We start from the raw sequence: 20,873 nt of genomic DNA, 5'->3' as shown, positions 1-20,873 counted from the left end.
CCAGGGCGAGAAAGATGCGTTACCTAGAGATGCAAGACTTGGTATTGGAGGTAATTGAGGTCCGTTGTCATTAGGGTGGGTATCTATTACAAGGCCGATATTCTTGGGAGGTGGCGGTGGTGATATAAATGAATCTGGTGGTAGAGGAGGTAGCTTCATATCACGACCTAAAGGTCTGTGCCCGATACCAATGGAAGACATTATTGATAGTCTAAGAGTGAAAAGTTTCAAGTGGCTGGGATTAGAACATTAGTCCTGTAGGCATGACGCTCTGGCAGGTGACTGACAGTCGCGAGGATAACGTGCACAACAACTATTATTTCAATCAAATTTTGATATGAGAACATTTTCACCAGCGCAAACAACAACCTTTCATCCTGGCATGCAGTACACAATTTATTTTCAAATATTTTAACTAACAGAAGATTTAATCAATAACAATTACTACAAACTAACCTTGACACGATCGACAATGTCATATCCCCTGCACTGGCTCCAAGCCACTTTCCCCTCGCGGTCACGCGCCGTCGAGCTCCTACAGCCAGAGTTAGAGAAAGGTGTCATCACAAAGCATGATTTTGAGCTAGCAACCGGATTCCTGCCTGGGGGGCACAGACACTGGCCTGTTCGTCTGCTGTTCCGGTATCATGTTCATATTTGACCGCGGATCCTTACGAACAGACGATATATGGGGTCGGGGCTACAGGCATCACCCTTGGTTATGGGTACTCAGTGGCGCGTCCCAGGTGGTCCCACACAAAACTTACATGGGGTTCGGGCGCTGCCACCCTCATAGGGATGGTTTTTGGCCGGGTCAGACAAGTCCTGGCCCACAGACAGTTCACAGAAGCTCTAGAAAACCCCGCAGGTTTCATAGAAGCGCTGCACAATGTTGACCGCAGACTTGGTGGCGATGGGCAGTTGGGCTTCACGTTGGCACGAATACGGAAGGATGCTGCACGTATCGACACTGCTACTTCTGGGAGTAGTCAAGAGCATGGTCCTGAGATGGTCAATGAGGAGAATTGGAAGAAATCTTGGCCTCATTCTAACGCTCCCGATGGCGAGTAACCGCATGGCTCTGCTATATGCCGTCCTAACACTTTTCGCAGCCGCTTCACCCCAAGCAAATCAACCAAAGAATCGCTGGGAGGAAATACGTGCAGCGAACGCGCGTTCTGCTGGTTATGTGTCTTCGTGGGACACTATCCGACAACGTCATGAGCGGAACGGATTGCCCAACTCGACGTCATCGCCGAGTAACGACCCACCATCATCTGGAATGGATGATCGAGCAGCAGAGCAAGCCAAGTTTGACGCTATTCTGGAGGCCGAAAGAAGGAGAGGACAGTGACAGGACTGTCGCGATTTTGTATGACGCTAATGCACCCATGAGACAATTCTTTCAATAAGTAATGAGTATCAGTCACCAATAATTCAATGCATTCATTATAAGTAAGTGATATATGCAGTCCAAGGCAACCAACAGTATAAATAACGAAACTAAGTAATATAAACTTATGTGCGGTAACTCCATCGCACCAATCCGCTCTCGGAACGGAGCGGCTGCTGTAGCTCGTGGGGAGACCAGCTGGGCTGGAGAGGAGGTGGATTGTCAGGGGGGCGGCAGTATAAATCTACTGAACCCGAATCTCGGATGAACACCGGGGAATCGTACTCCATCGAGTGTGATGTGGAGGGATTCGGCAGAGGCGCCATCTGAGCATTTTCAGGTAATGTTGACGTCGCAAACAATGTAGTATGAGAGAATGGATATAGGGGTAGCCCCACCTCCAATGGTTGTTTCTGGCTTGTCAATCGCACTATTTCTCTCATAAGGCCTTGCAACAACTTCTCTTGCCGAGCTGCACCATGATGAATGATGTGTCTTTAACAAAAAAGATATACGTACTACCTATGGGAGATCTCGCTCCGTAGTTGATCATTGCTTGTCTGTCATACCAGTCAATGGAGGTGCCACGAACTTTCAACCGAGGGCGTACCGCAAGACATTGATTTCTCCCCATACCTGGTCTTCTCTCATCTCATCCCCTATTTCTATGAAGTGCTTGCAGACCTGGACTTGAACGACTGCGGCAAGGTACCAACAGATCTGGGGATAGACAATGAATGACTTCTGATTGGGACAACTCAGAAACTCACTGCGACAAATGGGTGCAATCGTGATTTATCCAAAGAGGTCTCGGATAACTTGAAGTAGGCTGAAAGAATGGCTCCTGCTGCATTGATACATCGGCTCGTGGATGTGCGATTCAAGTCTGTTAGGTCAAGATAAGGATTGTGGAGTGTAATTGTAGCTCTTAAAGTCGATCCGTGAGAATTCGCGAGAGGAAGGTAAGGTAAGGCACTCACGCGTGCGGTATAATATGGACCATATATAAGTCCGTGTCCACTGAGCCATGATTACCAGGTAGTTCATTAGCGCTCGTCATTTTGAACATAGTCGGGAGGTTCTCTAGGAAGTCATTGTAGACAAGTCGATCAAGATCCGCAAAGCCAGGTAATTCGAAAGGGTCTTGAAACTTGCTAGGCGCAGTCGGAGCACGCAAGTTTCCTCGGACATTGAAGTCTGTGACACGACCGAACATCATTATGGCCTTGATTAGAAGTAGAAAAGAATCGGTGTATTTCGGCAAATGTGTAGTAAAGACGTCTTCCGTACACATGTCTTGAGGATTGCTGGGCATTAGTTGCTAAGAAAGGTGAGGTCAACCCGGAGCCGTCATAAGCTCTCAAACAAACGATAAGCAATCTCACCTCTGAGTCGAAGTCTTCCCCTCGGAGAGGAAGCTCAGTTCCGATATCTCTCTCATCAATTGCATGGATCCATCCACCGACCGATACTATACGGTCAAAGATGATTGTCGTCCACCAGGTGCGACGACGTGACTCCAGATCTCTGAGGTCTTTTGGGGGAGGGAGGTACCCACCTGATGATGCAGTATTGTGAGTCGAGAAAGTTCCTGGATAATTTAACCGTAGTGGTATGGCAACACGAGTCTGGAATCCTGCAAAAATCCAAATTTCGACCCAGCGCCCTTCTTGATAGAAATACCAAGCGAGCAAGATGCACGCCTGAACGACGGGAAAGATATCTTGGCCATTGGCCATGGTTTTGTCGATATACTGCCGAGTTTTACTTGCGTGGAACTCTGCAAATTCGTCACGTCTCGTGCCGTCGGGCAAAGTTGCCACATTGCGGGAGGACCACCTAGAAGCTGACGCACACTACCACTCCTGTCAGTAAGATCCAAGATTAAAATTAGTGACAGATTCACTATTGCATGGAGTATGGCCGAGTGTGGAAAGGAAGGATCCCTAGGATCCAGACGTACAGCTGCAAGAAAGGATGGGCGATGAAGGATGCGAGGACCACAAGGGTCGCACTTGAAAAACACATCTATACTATGGAAACGTTAGTGGACGCGATGGGCGGAACGTCAAACCTCACTAGTGCTCCAAAACACTGCGCTCAGGAAGATCGGGATTCCAGCCGGAGTATATGATTTCGAGAATAGTGTCAGTGGAACTCTTGTGCCGAACCTCGTAAAGTTCTGGACTGTTGCTGTTGTTACGGTGATCAGAATCGTGCATATGCCCTGGAATTATAAGATCTTTTGGATAAGGAACCGACGGTGTTTGAACAGAACTAGTTGCCTGACTTCCGGATTCAAGATTCGAGGAAGACGAGGCGGATCCAGGGCGCAGCTGACTGAGACGGCGTAGTGGTTGCTGAGATGGTCCTGAAAGTCCATTGTTTCGTTGCTCTTGAAGTTGGGTCTTCAATCTTGCTGCAGGAGATTCAGCCGAAGAATGGTTATATTGGTTATGCAACGTACAAACTTCTTCCTCCAGAAGCCGAATTTTGTCGAGAGGATTTGTATCTGGCGCCAAAGAGAGACCGTCCACTGGGTCATAAACGCACTGCGGTTCTGCTGGGTGCCTGAGATCTAGATGTGAAAATCACCAACCTCATGCATTCTTAGAGAGCTTACGCGTAGTCGGGCGGTGCAGGGACACTTATGAGAGACTGCCATTGCCTTGCGTCCGGCGTGTCAGGCTCTCTGGTTATCGAATGTCAAGAACTGTTATACGCACTTTACACATGTGCCACAGTGGGGACGGGCAGCATCACATTTCTAGAGGTCTGAATTCAATTTTTGGCGAGCGAAGGCAGCCGATCGCAAACTCACAAGTTTTCTCTTCCGACACGGGCGACAAGCCTTTGAGGGATAGTAAAGATTCCACTTTAAGTAAGGCAAGATTTGTATGTGCTTACCTGGTTCCTACGAAGTGCAGGGCGGTTGGTAGCGCTAGCGGCTGGGGGTGCCTTCGGCATTAGTTGATGTAAGTTAGTGTTTGATGGTATTACTACTAGTGCTCGGCGAATGCTAGTAATACCCGGACTTGTGGTTCTGTGAAGGCGTAGCGAGCGGGGAGAAGGAGTCCTGCTTTATTGGTGGTTGAAGAATATAAGCAAACTGCTCGCAGGGAGTATTCAAGTGTGGTATAGTCGATGAGGAGTTCGCACTTGCATCATGGGGATACCATCATTCAAATATTCATGGACGTATTTGGATGAGCGGCCTCGCGGACCTTTAATAATCGATCTCAGGTACAAGAAGGTACGAGGCTGAAACGTTCTTTGTCAATTGCACCGGTCACCAACTTCAAAATGGTACATAGTTAACTCAAAAAGTCTAGCACACCTATCACTTCCTGCAGGTATGAATGTTACATTAACATACTTAATGTTACTACAAGTCCCTGCGTACAGGCCGCCGACATCTGGAAGTACTTACACGCACAGCATAGTGCCAGCGCCTTTCCAAAAGGAACGACCAAGTCACTTTCGGGGCTGTTCACTTCGGTCCATACCAGACGGAGATTCCCAGTCAATATTAAATCGGTTTCCAATTGCCCTGCAGTTCTAGTGAGTCATTCAAGTTAAATTATTTCCTTGCAACTCGGAGCGTTCACGGAAATACATGATTGGTGGTGTCATATTGAAGCAGATTTCAAGCTCGGTGAGCCTATCAATACCGAGGAAAATGATCATATCGCCAAGGGGACATTTGATGAAGAACGTGATGGCAGACCAAGGTCTATAAGACCGGAGAATACGGCATGATAACACCAAAGATGCACATGCAGTCCGAGTAAACCACAGAAAAGAAACGGTACGAGGGAATGAAAGCAACAAGAACATGTGTGCCACAAGGCAAGCACGGAAGCGAGTCCGTTGATACGCTGGGACTACCGTCTTTAAATTGGGAAACCTTGGAAGAATCGGCAACAATATGTACATATTATTGTCTTGCGTCGGGTCTATGTACGACAGGGGTTACGCGTTTTGGGGCACTCATTTCTTCCTGACAAGCTGACTCGCGTGACGCTTATAACGGCACTTCCGTGGCTAGCCCCCATTACCCTAGAGCATTTTTGGCTGAGTGCCACCGGAAGAAGTGCAACATTTTAGGATCTCTCGCGCTTCGAAGAACTTCTTGACCGGCCGGCATGGGTAAATGATAAACGATAACTGAAATGATTGTAATTGGCCATCTTGGCGCGGGTGTTACATGATGTGTGCCGAAGGGTGATTATTAACTTGGTCGCTGAAGGGAAATTTATCGCGAGAACAACGGGATGCACGATATTCCGTTGTTTTCAACTAGAATATGTCCTGAACGGTTTGAAAGCTTACTCACGTTAGCATTGAATCGTGAACACAATCATAACCACCCAAGTTCCCGCGTGACACAAGGTGCACCTACCTCACGCGCACGTTCAATGGAACTGCCGCTGTGTCAACTTTCTTTGAGTATGTAGATCATAATAGATCCTGATCGGTTTAGGCAGTCTTTCGATTTATTTGAGCGATCGATGTTAGCCTAAATCATCCACAGGGGACAAAGCACCATAGCACGTAACCATAAATATCCATGATAATGCAACAGGTCTTTACGATCGCTGTGGAATATCTGCAATTGCTCCATACGTGTGTTGCCGACAATCTATGACCTATTCTCTAAGTTAGCTGATAACTGACAATACCCCGAGAATATATAAATCACTTACAAAACTGTGGCGACAATCCGCCTAGAATGTGCTGCGTGTCTGAATTCGGTTAAGTAAATCCCTAGAACATGAACGGATGTGAATAATTAGGCGAGCTCTGCAGGAGCAAGAGTCTTGACCTTGCCAGGTGCCAAGGTTTAGACGGCCATCGGTAATTGGGATCGAGATGGTGGCACCGATCAAGGATGTCTTCGTGTGAGATACGCTGGGAGAACAGGATTTATGAAAACAGCGCCTTTGAAATTCGACAAAGCGACATACGAGTCACTGTAAGCCACACGCACGTGAGTCCACTTATCAGCAAGCAGTGAACATAGAATAATCACTCTGGGCCTTCGTCCGTGTGCATCCAGTTAAGACTCTCGGGGACGATGTTATCCAGAGCCATGTCCATATCTGTTGAATTGTTCAGCCGGCATGGTCGCCTCCTATTTGTTCATGATGTCTTTCCTTTGCGAACGTCTGAAGCACCGAACATGATGAGCACAGGCCTAGTACTTCACAGAGAACCGACCTCGATCATAATTTTCATTGATTGTTAGCGCGGCTGACGTGTGTTGACTAGCAGTGTTTTGAAAATGTCCGAAATATAGGCTACACAACACTCACATGAAGAGGAAAAGCATCCCAACCTGTGCAAGATGTGATCTGAGCAATGTTGGAGAAATCGCCGAATGAGGTGAATAGTACTAGTCGTACCTTCACATCCTTGATACCTGGTGTGATCTGGGCGTATACCTCATCCGTAATAAGATGACACCCTTTGGATCTTTGTGAAAGCGTAAAGGTTTTCTGCCAGCCCATCGTACGGAAACAACAAAAGAAAGATCGAGATTCACAACTCTAGAGATTCTGATGATCCGGGCCGTTCGGGAATTTGGAAGTATCTCATCGTAGCGGCGGCCCGACTCCCAGACCGGTCAATTCCTTTATTTGATTCCTTCTCCCGAAGGCTTGTACGGTACACAACATCCCAAGATCTGTGTAATACACGTCTCTACTCTTTTCTGGTGTCCAGCCGGCGTTCCCCAGGGTCATCATGATGTTCAGCACTCTTCACAGCAACCGGCTTCTCCCAAGTTCCTTCAAACATACACGCGAACGGCTTTCCGGTCAACACCATCCATTCAGCCTTGTTCATCGTTGGCTTTAGGCCCAACACCTTTTGTATTCGCAAGGCATTGAGGTTGCCCTGAGTTACAGGTAGTATCTTACATTTGAACGGCCCATTCCACATTCCCTATCTACCTGCACTGTAATATCAGTTGTCAATCACAATGTCTCTCTGACGCGTACGGAGGATCATTGACAGCCAAGGTGCTAGACAGTAATACGGAGAGTGGGAGCCGACAACGCACTTAGGTTATCCGCATGACACGAAGGCGTATGAGCAACCCAGACAGGATCGCCGAGCATTTAATGTGGCTATAAGATATTTGAATGCAGGTCCGAAAGAACCAAAGGCTGGAACACAGTACAGTGCATGTATGATGTCATCTCCAAGTGAGCGCGTGAAAATAAGATGTTTTCCTATCCCGGGCGTACCAGAACGTCGGATGTGGCTCTCGACAGAGATAGCATTGGCGGGAAGAAGGCGGATTTGGCAGTTCATTTAAGGCGTGAATTGCAAGGGTCCGCTGTCAGCACGCACAGAAAGTGGTTGCCGTGGCAACATTACTAGTGATACATTGGGTAATACGAGGGATCATAACAATCTGGGCATGAGGATATTTCGGGTGCAACATCATGGGATGGACAGTCATCAAGATTAAGCGCGGGTGCAAGGACTCTTGCGCAAAAATAACGACATGATTACGAGAGATCTGAGGAAACAGCGAGCAAAAAAGCGACAGCTACAGGAGACGACTTACAATAGGGAGAGACAGAGACAGAGAGCGACAAGACATGGCTTACAAGAATCCCAACATTGAACAAGGCCCTGAACTTTGTCAGAAAAAGGAAATCATTCCAGGCAGCATATACAGGTGCCTGGACGTTTGGAGCCGTCGGGACAGAACTTCCCACCCCGTGGAGTCGGGGAAACGATTAAGGTTGCATGCTATTCCATATGCATGCGTCGTTTGTCTCAAGGTGTGTAGATGGCACATTCATTCCAACGCACGACAAAGTATATTCATGAGGCAAATGGGTCCTCAGTAGAAGGCATTAATCGTCCATGCCGAACCTCTTGGCGCGATCTAAACCACCACGATTGCCTGGTACATTACGATTCCTACAGTGATTAGCATAATGGCCCTTTTCTCCGCACTGGATATCATTGATGAGTATTTTCCTTGGCAAATAAATGCACAGAAACAAACCTTGAAACACAGCACTTCATCGAGGTTTCTACGAGGTGGTCCACTACCGTTCGGTCCTCCACTGTGCGACATCACCTGCGGACCCATGGCTCCCCGATCGAAATCAGCATACCGACCATATCCTGGTGGCGGCGGGCCAAGATCACGGTTTGAAGGCGGTGATGGAGGTTCATATGATTTAGGTGATGGTAAGTTAGGTTTTGGACTGTGAACAACAAATAAATCAAGTAAGAAGAGCGAGTATGAATTACACGCACTGGCCACGAGGGCACTCTGGACCTAGGGGGCACAAGCCGGTTAGGTAGAGTTGACAGGCGACACGGCGAACATGCTTGCGAGGGCACGTTGGTCCTATGTTGCAATATCAATAAAATTAATAGGCTTGACGTGACGAGTAACTCGACTGAGGCGCACCTAGTTTGCAGAACCCGCGTTTGTAATCAGGACACTCAACACGGCGTTCCTTGGGATGAGCATAGAGGCATTCATCTCCTGCTGAGCAATAACCGTACTTTGCATACCACCAACACTCTGGCATGCGCCTGAGATTGTATTCATGCAAGAACTCGCACGCATCACCCTTTTTACACAAACCACGTAGCCAATGTTTACAGACTGTAGCTAAACGTTCTCGCTCACGAGGATGTGTGGGTAATTGCTTTGGAGGCTGGAAGTTTTGTGAAGAGGGCGTTGTATGTCGCAAAGGACAGTGAAGTGGTCCCAATGGACATCCAGTTGGGGTCAACGACAGACGACATATTTGATCGTCTTCAGGACATGTCAGTAAGGGTCGGTATTGAAAAAAAAAAACAAGAAATTTACCTTTATCGAGCTTGAGGCCGAGTTCATTTTTTATATACAGTTCTTCAGGAAAGTTGTTCTGGTGGAACTGAGGATGTACGATGTCCTTAAGGGCTGATGGACCAGCTAACGGGTTGGTGGCCATTATTGACAACTCGAAAGCGGAGCCTTTGCGAAGAAGCGAGTTTAGAACACGTCACGGGGCTTATTACGTAAAAAGGGGATGCTTGGCACTAGTAATCTGTACGTAGTCATTAAGGGTTGGATAGTTATATGAATCTTAATGAACACCGAGATAAATATCAGCTGACGAGGGCCCATCCGTAGCCTCACGTTTACCTCGTCAGGCCATCTTCCCTTCTATCATAGAACATGACGAAGCCGCCGTCAGTCAGCGTGTCCCTCACTGACCTTTCGACTTTTTTTCTTGCTCTCTTCGCATTGGCATGGTTCCTGCCACACACGTTGCTTGCCAGCGTTGCCAGGAAAAGACCTCTACCGCCTGGTCCCCCCACAGGTTGGTTTGGGAACTTCAGTTTGCCATCCAGCTATCAATGGCTCCATTATGCGAAGTGGAAAGAAATATACGGTAGGGCATATGGAACACTCAGGGTAATGTCTATATAAGAACATAATGTTTACAGGCGACATCATCTATGTCTACGTTCTGGGCAACCCCATCATTGTCGTCAATTCGGCGCAGGCGGCAGAGGAACTTTTTGAGAGGCGGAGCAGCAAATATTCTTCGAGGTAAGTCTGTTTTGTGACTTGATCTATCTCTTGAGTAATAATGAAAAAACACAGGCCCATCAGAACTATGGTGGTCGAACTGTAAGCACTGCTGTGAATCGATTGCTGAGACGTGGCTGAGAGCCGTAGAATGGGATGGGATTGGCTCTTTTCGTCAATGCCGTACGGGAGGAAGTGGAAACAGCGTACGTGGTCTATTACAGCAGGCATGTAAAATTGGATTTTCGGCCCTCAGACAGATCGCTCTTCCATCGTCACTTTCATAGGCTGCTGACGTCCCAGTATCACTCAGTCTTAATAAAGGAGACTCATACAACTCTTCGAAATTTGGCCCATACACCGGATGATTTTGCTCACCACTTGCGCCGAACAGCCGCAGCTATCGTTATGCGAATTTCGTACGGACATGAAGTTTCGGACAAAGGTGACATTTACGTGACATTGGCGGACGAAGCGATGCAAGGTCTTGGTATGGCAGGCATCTTTGGCTCATTTTTGGTAGATTATCTACCATTTTGTAAGTTGGCTGCACGAGCCATGATCAGCAGTACTGACCAGTGTTCATGCTTGCAGTGAAATACGTTCCTGCATGCATGCCCGGCGCAAATTTCAAGCGTCAAGCGCTGATATGGCGCAAGAAGACCAGGGCCATGATCGACCAACCGTTTCAGGCAGTGAGGGAACGCATGGCGAACGGCACTGCTATTCCATGTTTTGCGCAGAAGGAACTAGAGAAGTTGCAACAGGGCGTACATTCGGATCCCGACTATGAGACTACAATTAAAAATGTCGCAGGTATCTCTTATGCAGGTTGGTAATTTTTTCATTACACAGATATATAGACTCTGATCCAATTTTAGCTGGTGCAGATACGGTTCGCTGCAAATATTCGCGAGTTCTTTGGTGTTCACTTATTCGATTTTGCAGACGGTGTCTACCTTGCTTTCCTTCGTCCTGGCGATGCTGGTTCATCCCGAAGTGCAGAAACGGGCGCAACAAGAACTTGATGATGTTCTTGCTATGGACCGCCTGCCAACGTTTGCTGACAGATCTAAACTGCCATTTATTGACTGTATTGTTTGGGAATGTCTGCGATGGAATCCGGTGCTCCCTATGGGGTTAGCTCGCTTCGTATCTTCAGATGACGAGTACAACGGATATTTTATTCCAAATGGTACCTCAGTCTTGCCCAACGTTTGGTAAGTCAAACGTCAATGAAATTAAAAAGTAATGAAACTTATACATGGTTGATAGGGCAATTCTTCATGACGCCGACGTTTACCCGGATCCATTAATTTTCAGTCCTGAGCGTTTCTCAGACCAAAAAAAGAACCACGACCTTGGTATCAACAAGCTTCCTTGGCCAGCCTTCGGGTTTGGAAGACGGTTTGCTACAAAAACACTCTCATTTGGCCAAAATTATTCACTTCGTTCAGGATGTGTCCTGGACGCTGGCTAGCTTACGAATCTGTTTGGTTTTCCATTGCGTGCATTTTATCCGTGTACTCGATCGAGAGAGGCATTGACGAGAATGGCCTCGAGATTGTGCCTGAAGTTGCATATACTTCCTCCATGATCAGGTGTGTCATGACGTTGCTTTCAGAAGATAAGCTATTGATAGATACGAATCAGCCGACCCAAGCCTTTCAAATGTCGCTTTATACCTCGTTCAGAAAGAGCTGATCAGTTAATCAAGGGTACTGCCCCTTGAACTATATGCATCGGTGGGAGAGAGCGAGAACTTCAGGCTCTTTCCTAGTGATACTTTCTTGGCTTTGCATGCTTGAAGGACGAAATTTTATTATGACAAAGTATGACGCAAGTAGAGCTTGCACGAAACGAATATGTTTGTAATTCTGGCCTGCACCAATGTCTATACTACCATATGCCCAGAACTGTGGATTCCAAACCTGCTTGCCTCAATCTTTCGACAGCCTGGTTCACACAATCGAACCAGGCAACATCGCTTTCTTTTCCCCCTTCGGCATACACTTCAAAAAAGTATACATCATGAAAGGTGGCTGAAGATAGGGACGGTCTTCGGTCTATGCGGGAGATGGGTATGTTGAGTGCCTTGATCGCCCGTGAAGAATCCCATGCCACTGAATCTCTGTCAGGCAAGAGCCGGATTAAAGCACGCTTCTGGTCGGTAGGTGGTGTTTGCCATGGGACCCGAACGTCCACGCCATAGGATACGATATAAAAGCGCGTCACATTCGCTACAGAATCTTAGATCGTTTCCGTGATGCATCATCAAGATTACGTACTTTCTCCATCTTGAATACCAGTGCGCAACGCTTCTAGGCCGGGAAACAGCGAAGTCACAACCGTTGAACAAATCGCTGCACTCTTCAAGGGGTCAAAACCATCGGACGGCGGGTTGAGCAATGCACGAGCAGCACTCGCAGTCGAGTCTTTCGGCACAAGCGATGCTCTTGGAAGGAATTCCTTCAAAAACGCCTTACACTGGCCTAAGGCCTGCAGCGATGAGTCAGAAAGTGCCATAAGCATGAAGGGAAATGTATTTTCACTTGTTCGTGGCTGAAAACGTGTTCGATGTCCTCGATTTTAACATTTTGGCGAACGACCTAGGGAGTGTTCGATCGGCAAGTTTGTCTCCCCTCTCACAAAACTATCTCGACCAACGAATTCGGATCGGAGTAGGTTGTAGGTCTCGATCACCGACCCATTGGTGCTATTTTCTTGGGGTATGATACCAAAGGGCAGCTCAGACGATAATGACTCGATGACGCCTAGAGGACTCAATAGATCACAAATCTGAGTGACAAGGAGAAAACCGACTTACCAGCAATGGTCTGTTTTGCAACATAGTGAACAGAATCGCCAAAAGCGTCAAACGCCGCTTGATGGGAATATGTTCCGGGCGGACCTAAGAAAGTCAGAGCAGGCAGCTCCTGCACTTCATCGGAGCTTGATGCCAATACGGAAAGAGTGTTTGACATCGATAGTCTGAATCGTTCTTCCAGGCTTGTCCAGGGCGTCCAAAAGTCATTAAAATGAATTTACACACACAGTCAAAACGCATGACATCGATGCATGATTGCTGTGTCATACTCGTAGCAAATCAAGATTCCAAAAAAACAAGAGAGTACACGAAGTTGTGGCTGCTACAGTACTTCATGGACAAAGACAAAACATGACGAACTTTACAATACATTATTTATTGCGATAACTTATTAACGAGACAGACTGGTGTTTGGCAAAAAAAAAGCTGGGAAAAAGTTAGGGCTGGGGATCTAGGTTATTTATCTTAAGGAATACTGCCATGTCGGGCTGATTTGTACTTGTCTGCGAGACACTAGCAAGTAGTTGCTGATCGGTGGCAGTGGAAGCTGGTCTCCCGCCCGCAGGACTCGAATGCACAGCTGCCGGGCCAGAGACTTCCGGAATGCAAGCATCCAACATTCTATGATACCGGTCTGAAAATATAACATTGAGTGCTGGAAATAAAAGCCATCCGAACAACGTACACGAAAGGGGAACTCGTTCGGCCATCTTGCTTAATGCCATCCTGAGCCAAGGATTTGTTATTCGGAGAATCACCCCATGTCACGCACCACTAACCTTACAAAGTCAAGCTCTGCTCGTAGGGTGTTTATTTGTTGGACAGAAGCAGCATCCTGGGCAGCGCGGAGGAAACGACCAAAACATTGACCGGCAAGATACCAGCAAAACTAGTAAAGCGGTTAAGATTATAGGCGAGCCTAGGTTAGCTAGCACATACCGGGCAGAAATAGTCCAAAAGCCCAATATCATAATTCGTGGACCACACTGCATATATGAGTTCAAGAATTGCACGGGCACTCTCAAGTATCTTGGCAGCCGAAGTGCAATTGGCCCTATCTATATTGGCGTGAGGTTCATGAAGTAAAATTATTGATCTAGAAATATATCAATGAGCTTGCACGCGTAATAATAAAACTTCAATAACTCACACATGCGCGGTGAGGAAAGTCGTGTATAAGTGCGTGTCCACCAGTCCATTTCTGAACGGGTCTTTTAGATTACCTGGAAACGATGACCGGAACGACACGAGCAACTGATCCAATTCTAGGAAGGCAGGGGACAACCGAATATCTGGCTGATCTCCAAATCCCTGGGTTGCAAAGTTCCTCGCTGGTAGGAATCTCGTCTCTCCTAGATTCGATTTGATCTTGTACCGGTTGTTGAAGTTTTTGATGAAAGAAAGAAGCATAGTGCTCTTGATATACAACGTGAAGGAATCGGTGATATCGGGAGGATGATAGAGCACCGCTTCTCTGACGTGACACCACTGCCGCACGTTATAGTTCACAGGTATCTAAGTAGATTATCAGCTAGCAAGAAGAAAAGCAAGTGTTTGTACTAACCCCCAACTCAAATTGTTCCATCGTGACTGGGAAAACTTGGGCGATGTCATCATCATCAAGAGAGAGCGCCCAACCAGTACCAGATCCATGTTGGCGATCAACTGCGTATGCCAGCCAGAAGGTATTTCTCCGTATTTCGTCCTCAATTGGAGTGCGAGGCGGCGGGATTATGGACATTGTTGGGGAACTCCCATGTAACGAACGAAAGGGAGGGCAAATATTGAGTCCCAACGGTATCGCAACGCGCAGAGATTGGCCACTGCAAGTGAACAACTGTGCATCAAGAGTCGTCAGCGATATTTAATGATTTACATGTAAATCATAGCAACCTCAACCCATCTGCCACAAGCTGGTAAGTAAGAGAACATTCGATAGAAGATAGACTTACTTGGAGTGACACCAATAGTACCACGTCAGTAGAGTATACGCTGGAAGACAGTTAGTTACCACGCAGCCGCTGACATAGAGTCACTGACTTTGCACGCATTGAACTAAGTGTTTACCTTTGTTCAAGTACTTCTCGACCGTTTCTTTAGCGTGAGTTGCTTGTTGCTCTGCAAATGTATCAGGCAGGTCGGGCTGTGCAAATTGGCCTTCGTCTGTCACAAGGTGGTTGTCAGCCAAATAGGCGTTGCAGCAATTAAAAGATAAAGTCTTTACATAGGAAGTCTGCAGCATTTGTGCGAGGTCCTCCAGCTGCAGTGTAGATGGCACTGACAGCGCATATGGCATGTAGAACGGGTGCAATGGGAAAATCTGGATGGTCTGATGGGTATGATAGTGAAGCTATGAAGGTACCCCTGTGGAAAAGGCGAGATGCGTGCGGGTGAAACAAAAAGAACATATCGACCCTGGTGCAAACAGTAAGCCGAAGAAATTGATCTGGGAAACGACTTACAAATGACGAATAAGTTCTGGGTGAGGGAGGCTGACTGGCCAATGTGACCAGATGACGTCTGGTAAGAGAAATGGAGTCAAAATTACAAGAAAGCAAGAGGGGCCGCCGCACGTACCCGTGCTAGATGAAAGCAGGGGAGCATCAACCCTAATGCTTTCACTTTCAATGAGATGTGAATTGTCATTCCAAAAGTACGGAACCGCCTGAGCATTCACGTTCAAATTAGATGGTGACAATAGGGATTCCAGGTCACTTGGGAAGCTCATTGTGGATGCTGATCCGGGACGTGAATTTGATGGCACAGATTGAATAGAAGCAGGTGAATTCTGGATAGACGAGGGGGGTAAACTGCTAGGTGGATTAACATCCGGGGACGTTGTCTGTTCCTTTTGACTTAAAAGTGCCTCGAGCTCCTCTGAGGACAAGAATTTGGTGATGAGTCCCACGAACTTAGCAAACCATATACGTACTTATCCGAGTCTCCAATCGCTCAAACCTGTTCTTGGGACTATCTGATGGGGCAGATGGGGTCTCCGTTGTTGCAACTGATCTGAGATTTGAACACAGGACCAAGCTACGAGCGATGACGCGTACCTTCGTCAAATGTGCATTCCGGCCTTTCCGGCAGGTTTGCCCCAGGCTGCGCATGGTCGCGAGCATGCTTGTGCGAGCGAACACACGTCGAACAGGGTCGCCTGGCATCGCTGGTAGAGTATCATCTGAGCAAGGCAGCTCTCATCTAGATATGACTTTACCATTTCTTGTAGCGGCATAGGTCAGAATCTTGCATCAAATAACATATTAAAACTCACCAATTTGCGCCTTCTGCACTGGTGGCAGGCCTAAAACATAGTTTGAGTGCCTTGGGAGTGAAAGAGAAAAAGTCTAGGACCTGATTTCTTTTGAGTACAGTAGCGCCGCCTGTTCCCGAACCAACTGAACCTGGTGCTTTAGGCATCGATAAGGATTGGAAACGTCTTGATAAAGAGTATGGCAACGAGTGATTACAGCATGCAATCTTGGACCAACTAAGTAAGGTCCGCTAGAGCGAATAGTGGAAGTAGTGCAAGTTCAAAGGCGTTGAAGCGTCGAAGAACCACCAGACTACAATGTCCATCCTAAAACAATCCTATAAGTAACTTGCTCAGCCATATCCGTCCGGGATCATAATATTTATGGCAGTCGACATCAAAACCGCAGTCACTCAGACTCGCACTAAACACGCTACCGCTCGATAACTAAGAACCCGTCATTGACGGGAAAATGCAACATATAGGTCGTAACGGAAGCAACAACATAAATGGGCGTGATATGATATAACAAGGAAAATCCATCTATATGAGCATGGGAATAACAAGTCCACTCTCATACGATAACACAACCACGGCCACTGCGCTTCTTTTCCTTCGGGGGAGGGTTCACTGTAAGTCTGGTTAAACACGTCTCAGTGATGAGGATGAAGACGTATGCGCACAAACAGCACGGATAACCTCATCGAACACGGTCTTCAGGCCCTTCTGCGATAGCGCAGAACATTCGAGATACTTGACGGCACCAATGTCCCTCGCCATCGACACTCCTTGCGTGTACTGGATGGGCTGCATGCGCCTAGATACATCGGGATTAAGGAGAGATCTCAGGTGGCATGCCAGACTTACCGGTCACGCAGTTTCTCGATAGTAGCAGGATCTTCGCGCAAATCCAGTTTAGTGCCAACCAAGACCACCGAAGTTGATGGCGCATGATGCGAAATCTCGGGCCACCACTGGATTGCAGGAGTCAACGAAAACAGCGAGTGTATTTGCCCGAAGAGTGACACACCTTGGTTCTAACGTTCTCGTAGCTAGGTGGACTGACGAGCGAGAAACAGATCAAAAAGACATCTGTCTGAGGGTAAGAGAGTGGACGGAGACGATCATAATCTTCTTGTCCAGCGGTATCCCATAGGCCGAGAGAAATGGTTTTCCCGTCGACCATCACATTTGCAGAGTAGTTGTCGAATACTGATGCTGAGTGAGACGGCAGTACTTTCAGGTCACCCACCGATCATACCTGTTGGTACGTATTCTCCCTATGAAATAACTTAAATATCGCTCCAACATAATCGCGCATAAAACTCACTGGAAAGGCATTTGTGGTATAAGAGATGAGAAGACAGGTCTGGACCACCCATAAATCTCTCAACGCCAGAGCCGCGATGTGAAGGAGAACTTGCCTTGCCGACAGCACCATCACCAACTACAACACCTGAATCTCGTGTCAGCTGATATCAACAGTAGGCAAGCAAGACGCACATTTGATATTGTGCATTCTGATTGAATCCTACTTGGTTGCCTGAAAGAGAAGCCCTCAAGGAGAGCGCAGAATAAGCGAGTGCTTGTATAAACCTGCCAATTTCACAAGGAGATAAGCCCAAGTGGGTTGTGGCTGTCAGCAAACTGAAACAGAGCGTCGCAACTCGAGAAAAGGGTTTAAACATACCTTTAACTCTGAAAGATGGTAGGAGACGGCTGACGACGAATAGACGAAAGAATGCTTTGCGCTTAGAATCGGTGCGACTAGGCTGTACTTGCCTGATAATCCTTGATGGGCCTGTACAATAAATGGATCAACAATACCTTAAATTAGGAATATTTCGTTCATATCTCCGCTTTTTTCTCACATATCCTCATGCGCCAGTGGGATACCGAGTGTACTGCATTTTATTCGTTCGACATAACGGCGCAATAAACACACTAGGTCACAGGGGTAGTTCACGACGTATTTTCGAAGCAAAACTTTGGCGTTGGAATAGCGATGTTTGTGAATTTGAGATCCCACTCCGGAGGAAATCCGGCCACTGGGAAACCCTAACCTTAGGTTACCCAAATGATGACTGTAGGAACAAATACATGTCAAGGCAAAATAGTGTATACAAGTAAGGTAGGTTGGGCATGAAAACAAGGGTGTACAAGTACAAGTCTGAAAGCTGAAACAATTGCCAAAGCCAAGTGAGAAATTCTGGAGCTGATAAATAGTGAAAACCGTTCAGATAACAACATACAAAGGCAAAGCGGATCGAAAACTGGTAGAGCAAACGAACGAGATCACTCAGGTTAACCAAATGTCACCCTGCGTTTCTTTGATGGCGGTGCCAAATCATCAGCAACATCCAGTAACACTCCCTCGACTTCCGCTTCATCCTTCTCCTCTGCTTCACGATGAGAAATATGGGAAGTAGAAAGATCGAACGGTGCCATCAACCCAATGCCTAGGCCGACGAGGCCGTCATCATTGGATTCTGGTGTTTCATTGTCCGGTAGACGGAAATGTCTTATCACTGGGCTTTCCGCCTCTGGACTAGACTGAGGCAGCGATATAACCCTCTTTTCGGGTGGGTGTCGCAAAGTAGATTCAAGCGGCTTGAACGGGCTCCCAAAGGGATCATCGCTGGTCAGGCGGGCAGGGCTTGGTATCGCTGCACTGCTCAAGCTGCTCACCGAAGATGAGAGCGAATTATCAGAAAGCCAACCGCCCTGCAAGTCAAAGGAGTTGTTCATGGCAGTTTTTTTCCGGTCATGACCAGGCTTGCGACGTAGACCGCCACCAAGTGGGGAGTCATTCAAGCGTTTGCGGAAGTCAAGGCGAGTAAAGACTGGAACTGGCGAACGACTATCAGAAAATAAGTGGCGCGGTGAAGGTCTGAAAATGATAGGAGAGCTTCCTTCGGTGAATATGCTGCCAAGGTCGCCGAACGTCTTTCCGCGGAATGTGGTGCTGCGGGGAGTATTCATAACACTCGTCGTACCAGTGCTTGGGGAGCTTGAATCAATAACAGAGCAGCCTTTCGTTGCAGGAGTCGCACGCGCGAGCATGGACAAGCAAAATTCCCTAGCCCCAGAATGGAGGGGGTGGCTTGGACTCGGGAAGCGCCAGGGCTGGTCTGAAGGAAGACGCGGTGGAGAGTGGCGGAACGATGGTGTCAATGTTGGGTCGTAAGGAGACATGGGAACAGCAAATCTTGATATTTTTGGGGACGCACTCGAGTCATCAACTTGACTTGCACGCAAATCATAGGAATCTGTCAGCGTGACTCCTTCATCCAACGGCCTTGGGTGTTTGAGGACAGGAGGAGACGAAAGTGCAGGAAACTCATTTTGTTTAATGACAGGTGCAGAGGGTGCGGATAAATCATCGTCATCTGCATCATCGTCATCCTCTGGGTCTGGGGTAGGTGTTATGCTATTCCTCGAGGATAAGGTTCTTGACTTCCTGGATTTGTTTTCCGGTCCCCTGGAACCCCGACGATCATCTGTATAATTTTCCTTGTCGTGGTGGTGATTTCGTTCCCCTAAAATGAGAATTAGCTATTAGGAGATGTCAACTCTCGAGCATAAGCTTACTGCCAGATCCGCGGCCACCGCGAGTGCGATCATGTCCCTCACGACGATTTGACATGGCAATCTTGTGTTTCTCATATACGTGTCGCCTCCACATGCTTTTTGCATTGACCCCTGCGTACGTTCTCCTGCAGAATGTGCAACGCAGCCTGGGCTCTTCCCCTTCAGGCCAGCCATCAGGGCCCAAAGCCTTGAGATCCTTTTTCTTGGCTGGACACCATCCTCTGGGCGGTTCGAGCTGCGGAGGATAAGGAATTGCATCTGAATTGGTAGATGAACCGTTGACAAAATCGTTCTGATCTAAGAACCAATCTGGATTCGCAGCCATCAACGAGTAGGAGAGGCCTTCCGGGTACAGGTGAGCATTTGGAAAGGCAACGAACGGTGGATGAATAAAAATGATATTCGGGTCAGACAGGGAGGGATCCATCATGGGCATGTGTTGAACTAAGGATGACGCAGAATGCGTCCGCATAGCAGGTTGTAATTTGGGTGGCGGCGGGACGGGAACCGAAGAGCCGTTTGGTGTATATGGCTTTGGCTTAAATGATGCGGCGGCAGGCGTGAAAAAAGGGAGGTCCGAAGCAGACGTCAAACGTCGTTTCAGAACGCGAGTTGCGTTCGTAGATGACGTGGTAGTGAATGAAAGCGAGGTGCTCAGAGTGGGCCGCGTGTCTGACATGGCAGGTGACTGCTAGGCTATGTGTACCGATGATTTAAGATTACTACCCTTAAGCGCCATATATTTTCTGCCCAACACGAGTACTCACGCATAAAAAAGACTTCTGATGGTGTCTCAAACCAAAATGATTAGATATTGATGTATGTGACGGTGGGCGGGCTGGTAGGGGATATCACGGGAGGGGTCGCTACAAAAACTGTCGACCAGGTGATGATGTTACTCACTACGACTATTTCTCACATTTTAAGCGGAGCTGACACGTCCCCCCTCTGTCCTCAACGCGTCCATCACGTGATACTGAATTTCGTGTTACTACGGAAAACAGTTCTTGCAAGACCCTACAATCTTATATTAAGAAATAAAATAACCAGAGCAGGTGTGCAAACAGAATCAACTAATTAAGTATTGACGAAACATGGAAATAAAACACTAGTGCCCCTTTTCGATACTGTTGATGAGATGTGTAGCACCATGATCACACAGCTGGCTATCTTGGAGAGTTTCTGCCGCGAAGCACATGGCGGTCGACTGAACTATCGCACGGTACACGCCAGCACACGATGGGTAGCAAGG

At 47.5% G+C, this 20,873-nt stretch overlaps 10 protein-coding genes across 10 annotated transcripts; 2 read left to right on the top strand and 8 right to left on the bottom strand.

The window, feature by feature from the left end:
• The first annotated feature begins 455 nt into the window (after positions 1–455).
• On the top strand, positions 456–1,453 carry DFJ58DRAFT_768543 (uncharacterized protein). Its single transcript, XM_041388963.1, has 3 exons — positions 456–625; positions 682–1,063; positions 1,113–1,453. Exons 1-3 carry the CDS (start codon positions 473–475, stop codon positions 1,352–1,354), a joined length of 777 nt encoding a protein of 258 aa, XP_041248214.1. The 5' UTR covers positions 456–472; the 3' UTR covers positions 1,355–1,453.
• On the bottom strand, positions 1,454–4,585 carry DFJ58DRAFT_679127 (uncharacterized protein). Its single transcript, XM_041383173.1, has 13 exons — positions 4,301–4,585; positions 4,215–4,244; positions 4,120–4,160; positions 4,017–4,061; positions 3,861–3,964; positions 3,473–3,812; positions 3,300–3,426; positions 2,779–3,249; positions 2,374–2,714; positions 2,164–2,320; positions 2,004–2,113; positions 1,913–1,953; positions 1,454–1,865 (listed from the first exon to the last, which is right to left on the bottom strand). The coding sequence occupies exons 1-13, from the start codon at positions 4,358–4,360 to the stop codon at positions 1,519–1,521; spliced, it is 2,214 nt and encodes a 737-aa protein (XP_041248213.1). The 5' UTR covers positions 4,361–4,585; the 3' UTR covers positions 1,454–1,518.
• A 93-nt stretch (positions 4,586–4,678) lies between these two features.
• Positions 4,679–5,397, bottom strand: DFJ58DRAFT_768540 (uncharacterized protein). Its single transcript, XM_041388962.1, has 2 exons — positions 5,037–5,397; positions 4,679–4,954 (listed from the first exon to the last, which is right to left on the bottom strand). The coding sequence occupies exons 1-2, from the start codon at positions 5,327–5,329 to the stop codon at positions 4,756–4,758; spliced, it is 492 nt and encodes a 163-aa protein (XP_041248212.1). The 5' UTR covers positions 5,330–5,397; the 3' UTR covers positions 4,679–4,755.
• Positions 5,398–5,801: 404 nt separating this feature from the next.
• DFJ58DRAFT_768533 (uncharacterized protein) lies at positions 5,802–6,941 on the bottom strand. The gene is made up of 9 exons (XM_041388961.1): positions 6,799–6,941; positions 6,709–6,731; positions 6,614–6,660; positions 6,552–6,561; positions 6,426–6,497; positions 6,361–6,366; positions 6,219–6,304; positions 6,100–6,160; positions 5,802–6,042 (listed from the first exon to the last, which is right to left on the bottom strand). Exons 1-9 carry the CDS (start codon positions 6,901–6,903, stop codon positions 6,036–6,038), a joined length of 417 nt encoding a protein of 138 aa, XP_041248211.1. The 5' UTR covers positions 6,904–6,941; the 3' UTR covers positions 5,802–6,035.
• Positions 6,942–8,212: 1,271 nt separating this feature from the next.
• DFJ58DRAFT_679120 (uncharacterized protein) lies at positions 8,213–9,366 on the bottom strand (the record flags this gene model as incomplete). Its single annotated transcript, XM_041383172.1, has 5 exons — positions 8,213–8,367; positions 8,421–8,625; positions 8,678–8,771; positions 8,835–9,188; positions 9,243–9,366. 5 exons carry the CDS (start codon positions 9,364–9,366, stop codon positions 8,266–8,268), a joined length of 879 nt encoding a protein of 292 aa, XP_041248210.1. The 3' UTR covers positions 8,213–8,265.
• Positions 9,367–9,593: 227 nt separating this feature from the next.
• On the top strand, positions 9,594–11,682 carry DFJ58DRAFT_654335 (cytochrome P450; the record flags this gene model as incomplete). Its single annotated transcript, XM_041381785.1, has 11 exons — positions 9,594–9,810; positions 9,866–9,971; positions 10,026–10,052; positions 10,101–10,156; positions 10,207–10,488; positions 10,545–10,781; positions 10,832–10,845; positions 10,899–11,170; positions 11,226–11,357; positions 11,408–11,551; positions 11,604–11,682. The coding sequence occupies 11 exons, from the start codon at positions 9,594–9,596 to the stop codon at positions 11,680–11,682; spliced, it is 1,566 nt and encodes a 521-aa protein (XP_041248209.1).
• A 52-nt stretch (positions 11,683–11,734) lies between these two features.
• DFJ58DRAFT_860435 (Prephenate dehydratase-domain-containing protein) lies at positions 11,735–12,934 on the bottom strand (the record flags this gene model as incomplete). Its single annotated transcript, XM_041394012.1, has 5 exons — positions 11,735–12,190; positions 12,239–12,449; positions 12,503–12,559; positions 12,600–12,724; positions 12,778–12,934. The coding sequence occupies 5 exons, from the start codon at positions 12,932–12,934 to the stop codon at positions 11,850–11,852; spliced, it is 891 nt and encodes a 296-aa protein (XP_041248208.1). The 3' UTR covers positions 11,735–11,849.
• Positions 12,935–13,008: 74 nt separating this feature from the next.
• On the bottom strand, positions 13,009–16,359 carry DFJ58DRAFT_768498 (uncharacterized protein). Its single transcript, XM_041388960.1, has 17 exons — positions 16,132–16,359; positions 16,052–16,081; positions 15,995–15,999; positions 15,834–15,943; positions 15,710–15,784; positions 15,355–15,654; positions 15,240–15,297; positions 15,002–15,192; positions 14,818–14,940; positions 14,730–14,769; positions 14,671–14,680; positions 14,342–14,614; positions 13,928–14,292; positions 13,717–13,873; positions 13,557–13,666; positions 13,463–13,503; positions 13,009–13,411 (listed from the first exon to the last, which is right to left on the bottom strand). The coding sequence occupies exons 1-17, from the start codon at positions 16,195–16,197 to the stop codon at positions 13,215–13,217; spliced, it is 2,151 nt and encodes a 716-aa protein (XP_041248207.1). The 5' UTR covers positions 16,198–16,359; the 3' UTR covers positions 13,009–13,214.
• DFJ58DRAFT_768496 (small GTPase Rac1) lies at positions 16,360–17,741 on the bottom strand. The gene is made up of 8 exons (XM_041388959.1): positions 17,534–17,741; positions 17,455–17,486; positions 17,361–17,399; positions 17,292–17,310; positions 17,061–17,242; positions 16,898–17,004; positions 16,714–16,847; positions 16,360–16,660 (listed from the first exon to the last, which is right to left on the bottom strand). Exons 1-8 carry the CDS (start codon positions 17,547–17,549, stop codon positions 16,605–16,607), a joined length of 585 nt encoding a protein of 194 aa, XP_041248206.1. The 5' UTR covers positions 17,550–17,741; the 3' UTR covers positions 16,360–16,604.
• A 302-nt stretch (positions 17,742–18,043) lies between these two features.
• On the bottom strand, positions 18,044–20,520 carry DFJ58DRAFT_679110 (uncharacterized protein). The gene is made up of 3 exons (XM_041383171.1): positions 20,389–20,520; positions 19,622–20,317; positions 18,044–19,569 (listed from the first exon to the last, which is right to left on the bottom strand). Exons 2-3 carry the CDS (start codon positions 20,298–20,300, stop codon positions 18,335–18,337), a joined length of 1,914 nt encoding a protein of 637 aa, XP_041248205.1. The 5' UTR covers positions 20,301–20,317; positions 20,389–20,520; the 3' UTR covers positions 18,044–18,334.
• Between the last annotated feature and the right edge of the window lie 353 nt (positions 20,521–20,873).

The sequence above is a fragment of the Suillus subalutaceus genome (genome assembly GCF_016647625.1).
Source record: "Suillus subalutaceus strain FC151 chromosome Unknown DFJ58scaffold_15, whole genome shotgun sequence".
Taxonomy (NCBI): Eukaryota; Fungi; Basidiomycota; class Agaricomycetes; order Boletales; family Suillaceae; genus Suillus; species Suillus subalutaceus.
Note: the sequence above shows the minus strand (reverse complement) of the source record. Positions and strands in the feature narration are given on the sequence as shown.

What these genes read in the sequence shown, in the direction of transcription:
- DFJ58DRAFT_768543 (XM_041388963.1), top strand. Translation starts at nt 473, where the DNA reads ATGTCATATCCCCTGCACTGGCTCCAAGCCACTTTCCCCTCGCGGTCA. An exon ending in GGGGGCACAGACACTGGCCT is followed by an intron (nt 626 to 681) that starts GTTCGTCTGCTG and finishes CCTTACGAACAG; the next exon opens with ACGATATATGGGGTCGGGGC. An exon ending in TCATTCTAACGCTCCCGATG is followed by an intron (nt 1,064 to 1,112) that starts GCGAGTAACCGC and finishes CACTTTTCGCAG; the next exon opens with CCGCTTCACCCCAAGCAAAT.
- DFJ58DRAFT_679110 (XM_041383171.1), bottom strand. Translation starts at nt 20,300, where the DNA reads ATGTCAGACACGCGGCCCACTCTGAGCACCTCGCTTTCATTCACTACC. An exon ending in CGGTGGCCGCGGATCTGGCA is followed by an intron (nt 19,570 to 19,621) that starts GTAAGCTTATGC and finishes TTCTCATTTTAG; the next exon opens with GGGAACGAAATCACCACCAC.
- DFJ58DRAFT_768496 (XM_041388959.1), bottom strand. An exon ending in GTGATGGTGCTGTCGGCAAG is followed by an intron (nt 17,400 to 17,454) that starts GCAAGTTCTCCT and finishes TGGGTGGTCCAG; the next exon opens with ACCTGTCTTCTCATCTCTTA. An exon ending in ACGAGAACGTTAGAACCAAG is followed by an intron (nt 17,005 to 17,060) that starts GTGTGTCACTCT and finishes CCTGCAATCCAG; the next exon opens with TGGTGGCCCGAGATTTCGCA.
- DFJ58DRAFT_768498 (XM_041388960.1), bottom strand. Translation starts at nt 16,197, where the DNA reads ATGCCTAAAGCACCAGGTTCAGTTGGTTCGGGAACAGGCGGCGCTACT. An exon ending in GGAATGCACATTTGACGAAG is followed by an intron (nt 15,785 to 15,833) that starts GTACGCGTCATC and finishes ATCTCAGATCAG; the next exon opens with TTGCAACAACGGAGACCCCA. An exon ending in TGGAACAATTTGAGTTGGGG is followed by an intron (nt 14,293 to 14,341) that starts GTTAGTACAAAC and finishes TAATCTACTTAG; the next exon opens with ATACCTGTGAACTATAACGT.
- DFJ58DRAFT_679127 (XM_041383173.1), bottom strand. Translation starts at nt 4,360, where the DNA reads ATGCCGAAGGCACCCCCAGCCGCTAGCGCTACCAACCGCCCTGCACTT. An exon ending in GCTTCTGGAGGAAGAAGTTT is followed by an intron (nt 3,813 to 3,860) that starts GTACGTTGCATA and finishes AATCTCCTGCAG; the next exon opens with CAAGATTGAAGACCCAACTT. An exon ending in AGCGAGATCTCCCATAGGTA is followed by an intron (nt 1,866 to 1,912) that starts GTACGTATATCT and finishes ATCATGGTGCAG; the next exon opens with CTCGGCAAGAGAAGTTGTTG.
- DFJ58DRAFT_768540 (XM_041388962.1), bottom strand. Translation starts at nt 5,329, where the DNA reads ATGTACATATTGTTGCCGATTCTTCCAAGGTTTCCCAATTTAAAGACG. An exon ending in AGGCTCACCGAGCTTGAAAT is followed by an intron (nt 4,955 to 5,036) that starts CTGCTTCAATAT and finishes TGAATGACTCAC; the next exon opens with TAGAACTGCAGGGCAATTGG.
- DFJ58DRAFT_768533 (XM_041388961.1), bottom strand. Translation starts at nt 6,903, where the DNA reads ATGGGCTGGCAGAAAACCTTTACGCTTTCACAAAGATCCAAAGGGTGT. An exon ending in CAGGTATCAAGGATGTGAAG is followed by an intron (nt 6,732 to 6,798) that starts GTACGACTAGTA and finishes CATCTTGCACAG; the next exon opens with GTTGGGATGCTTTTCCTCTT. An exon ending in GGGATGCTTTTCCTCTTCAT is followed by an intron (nt 6,661 to 6,708) that starts GTGAGTGTTGTG and finishes AAACACTGCTAG; the next exon opens with TCAACACACGTCAGCCGCGC.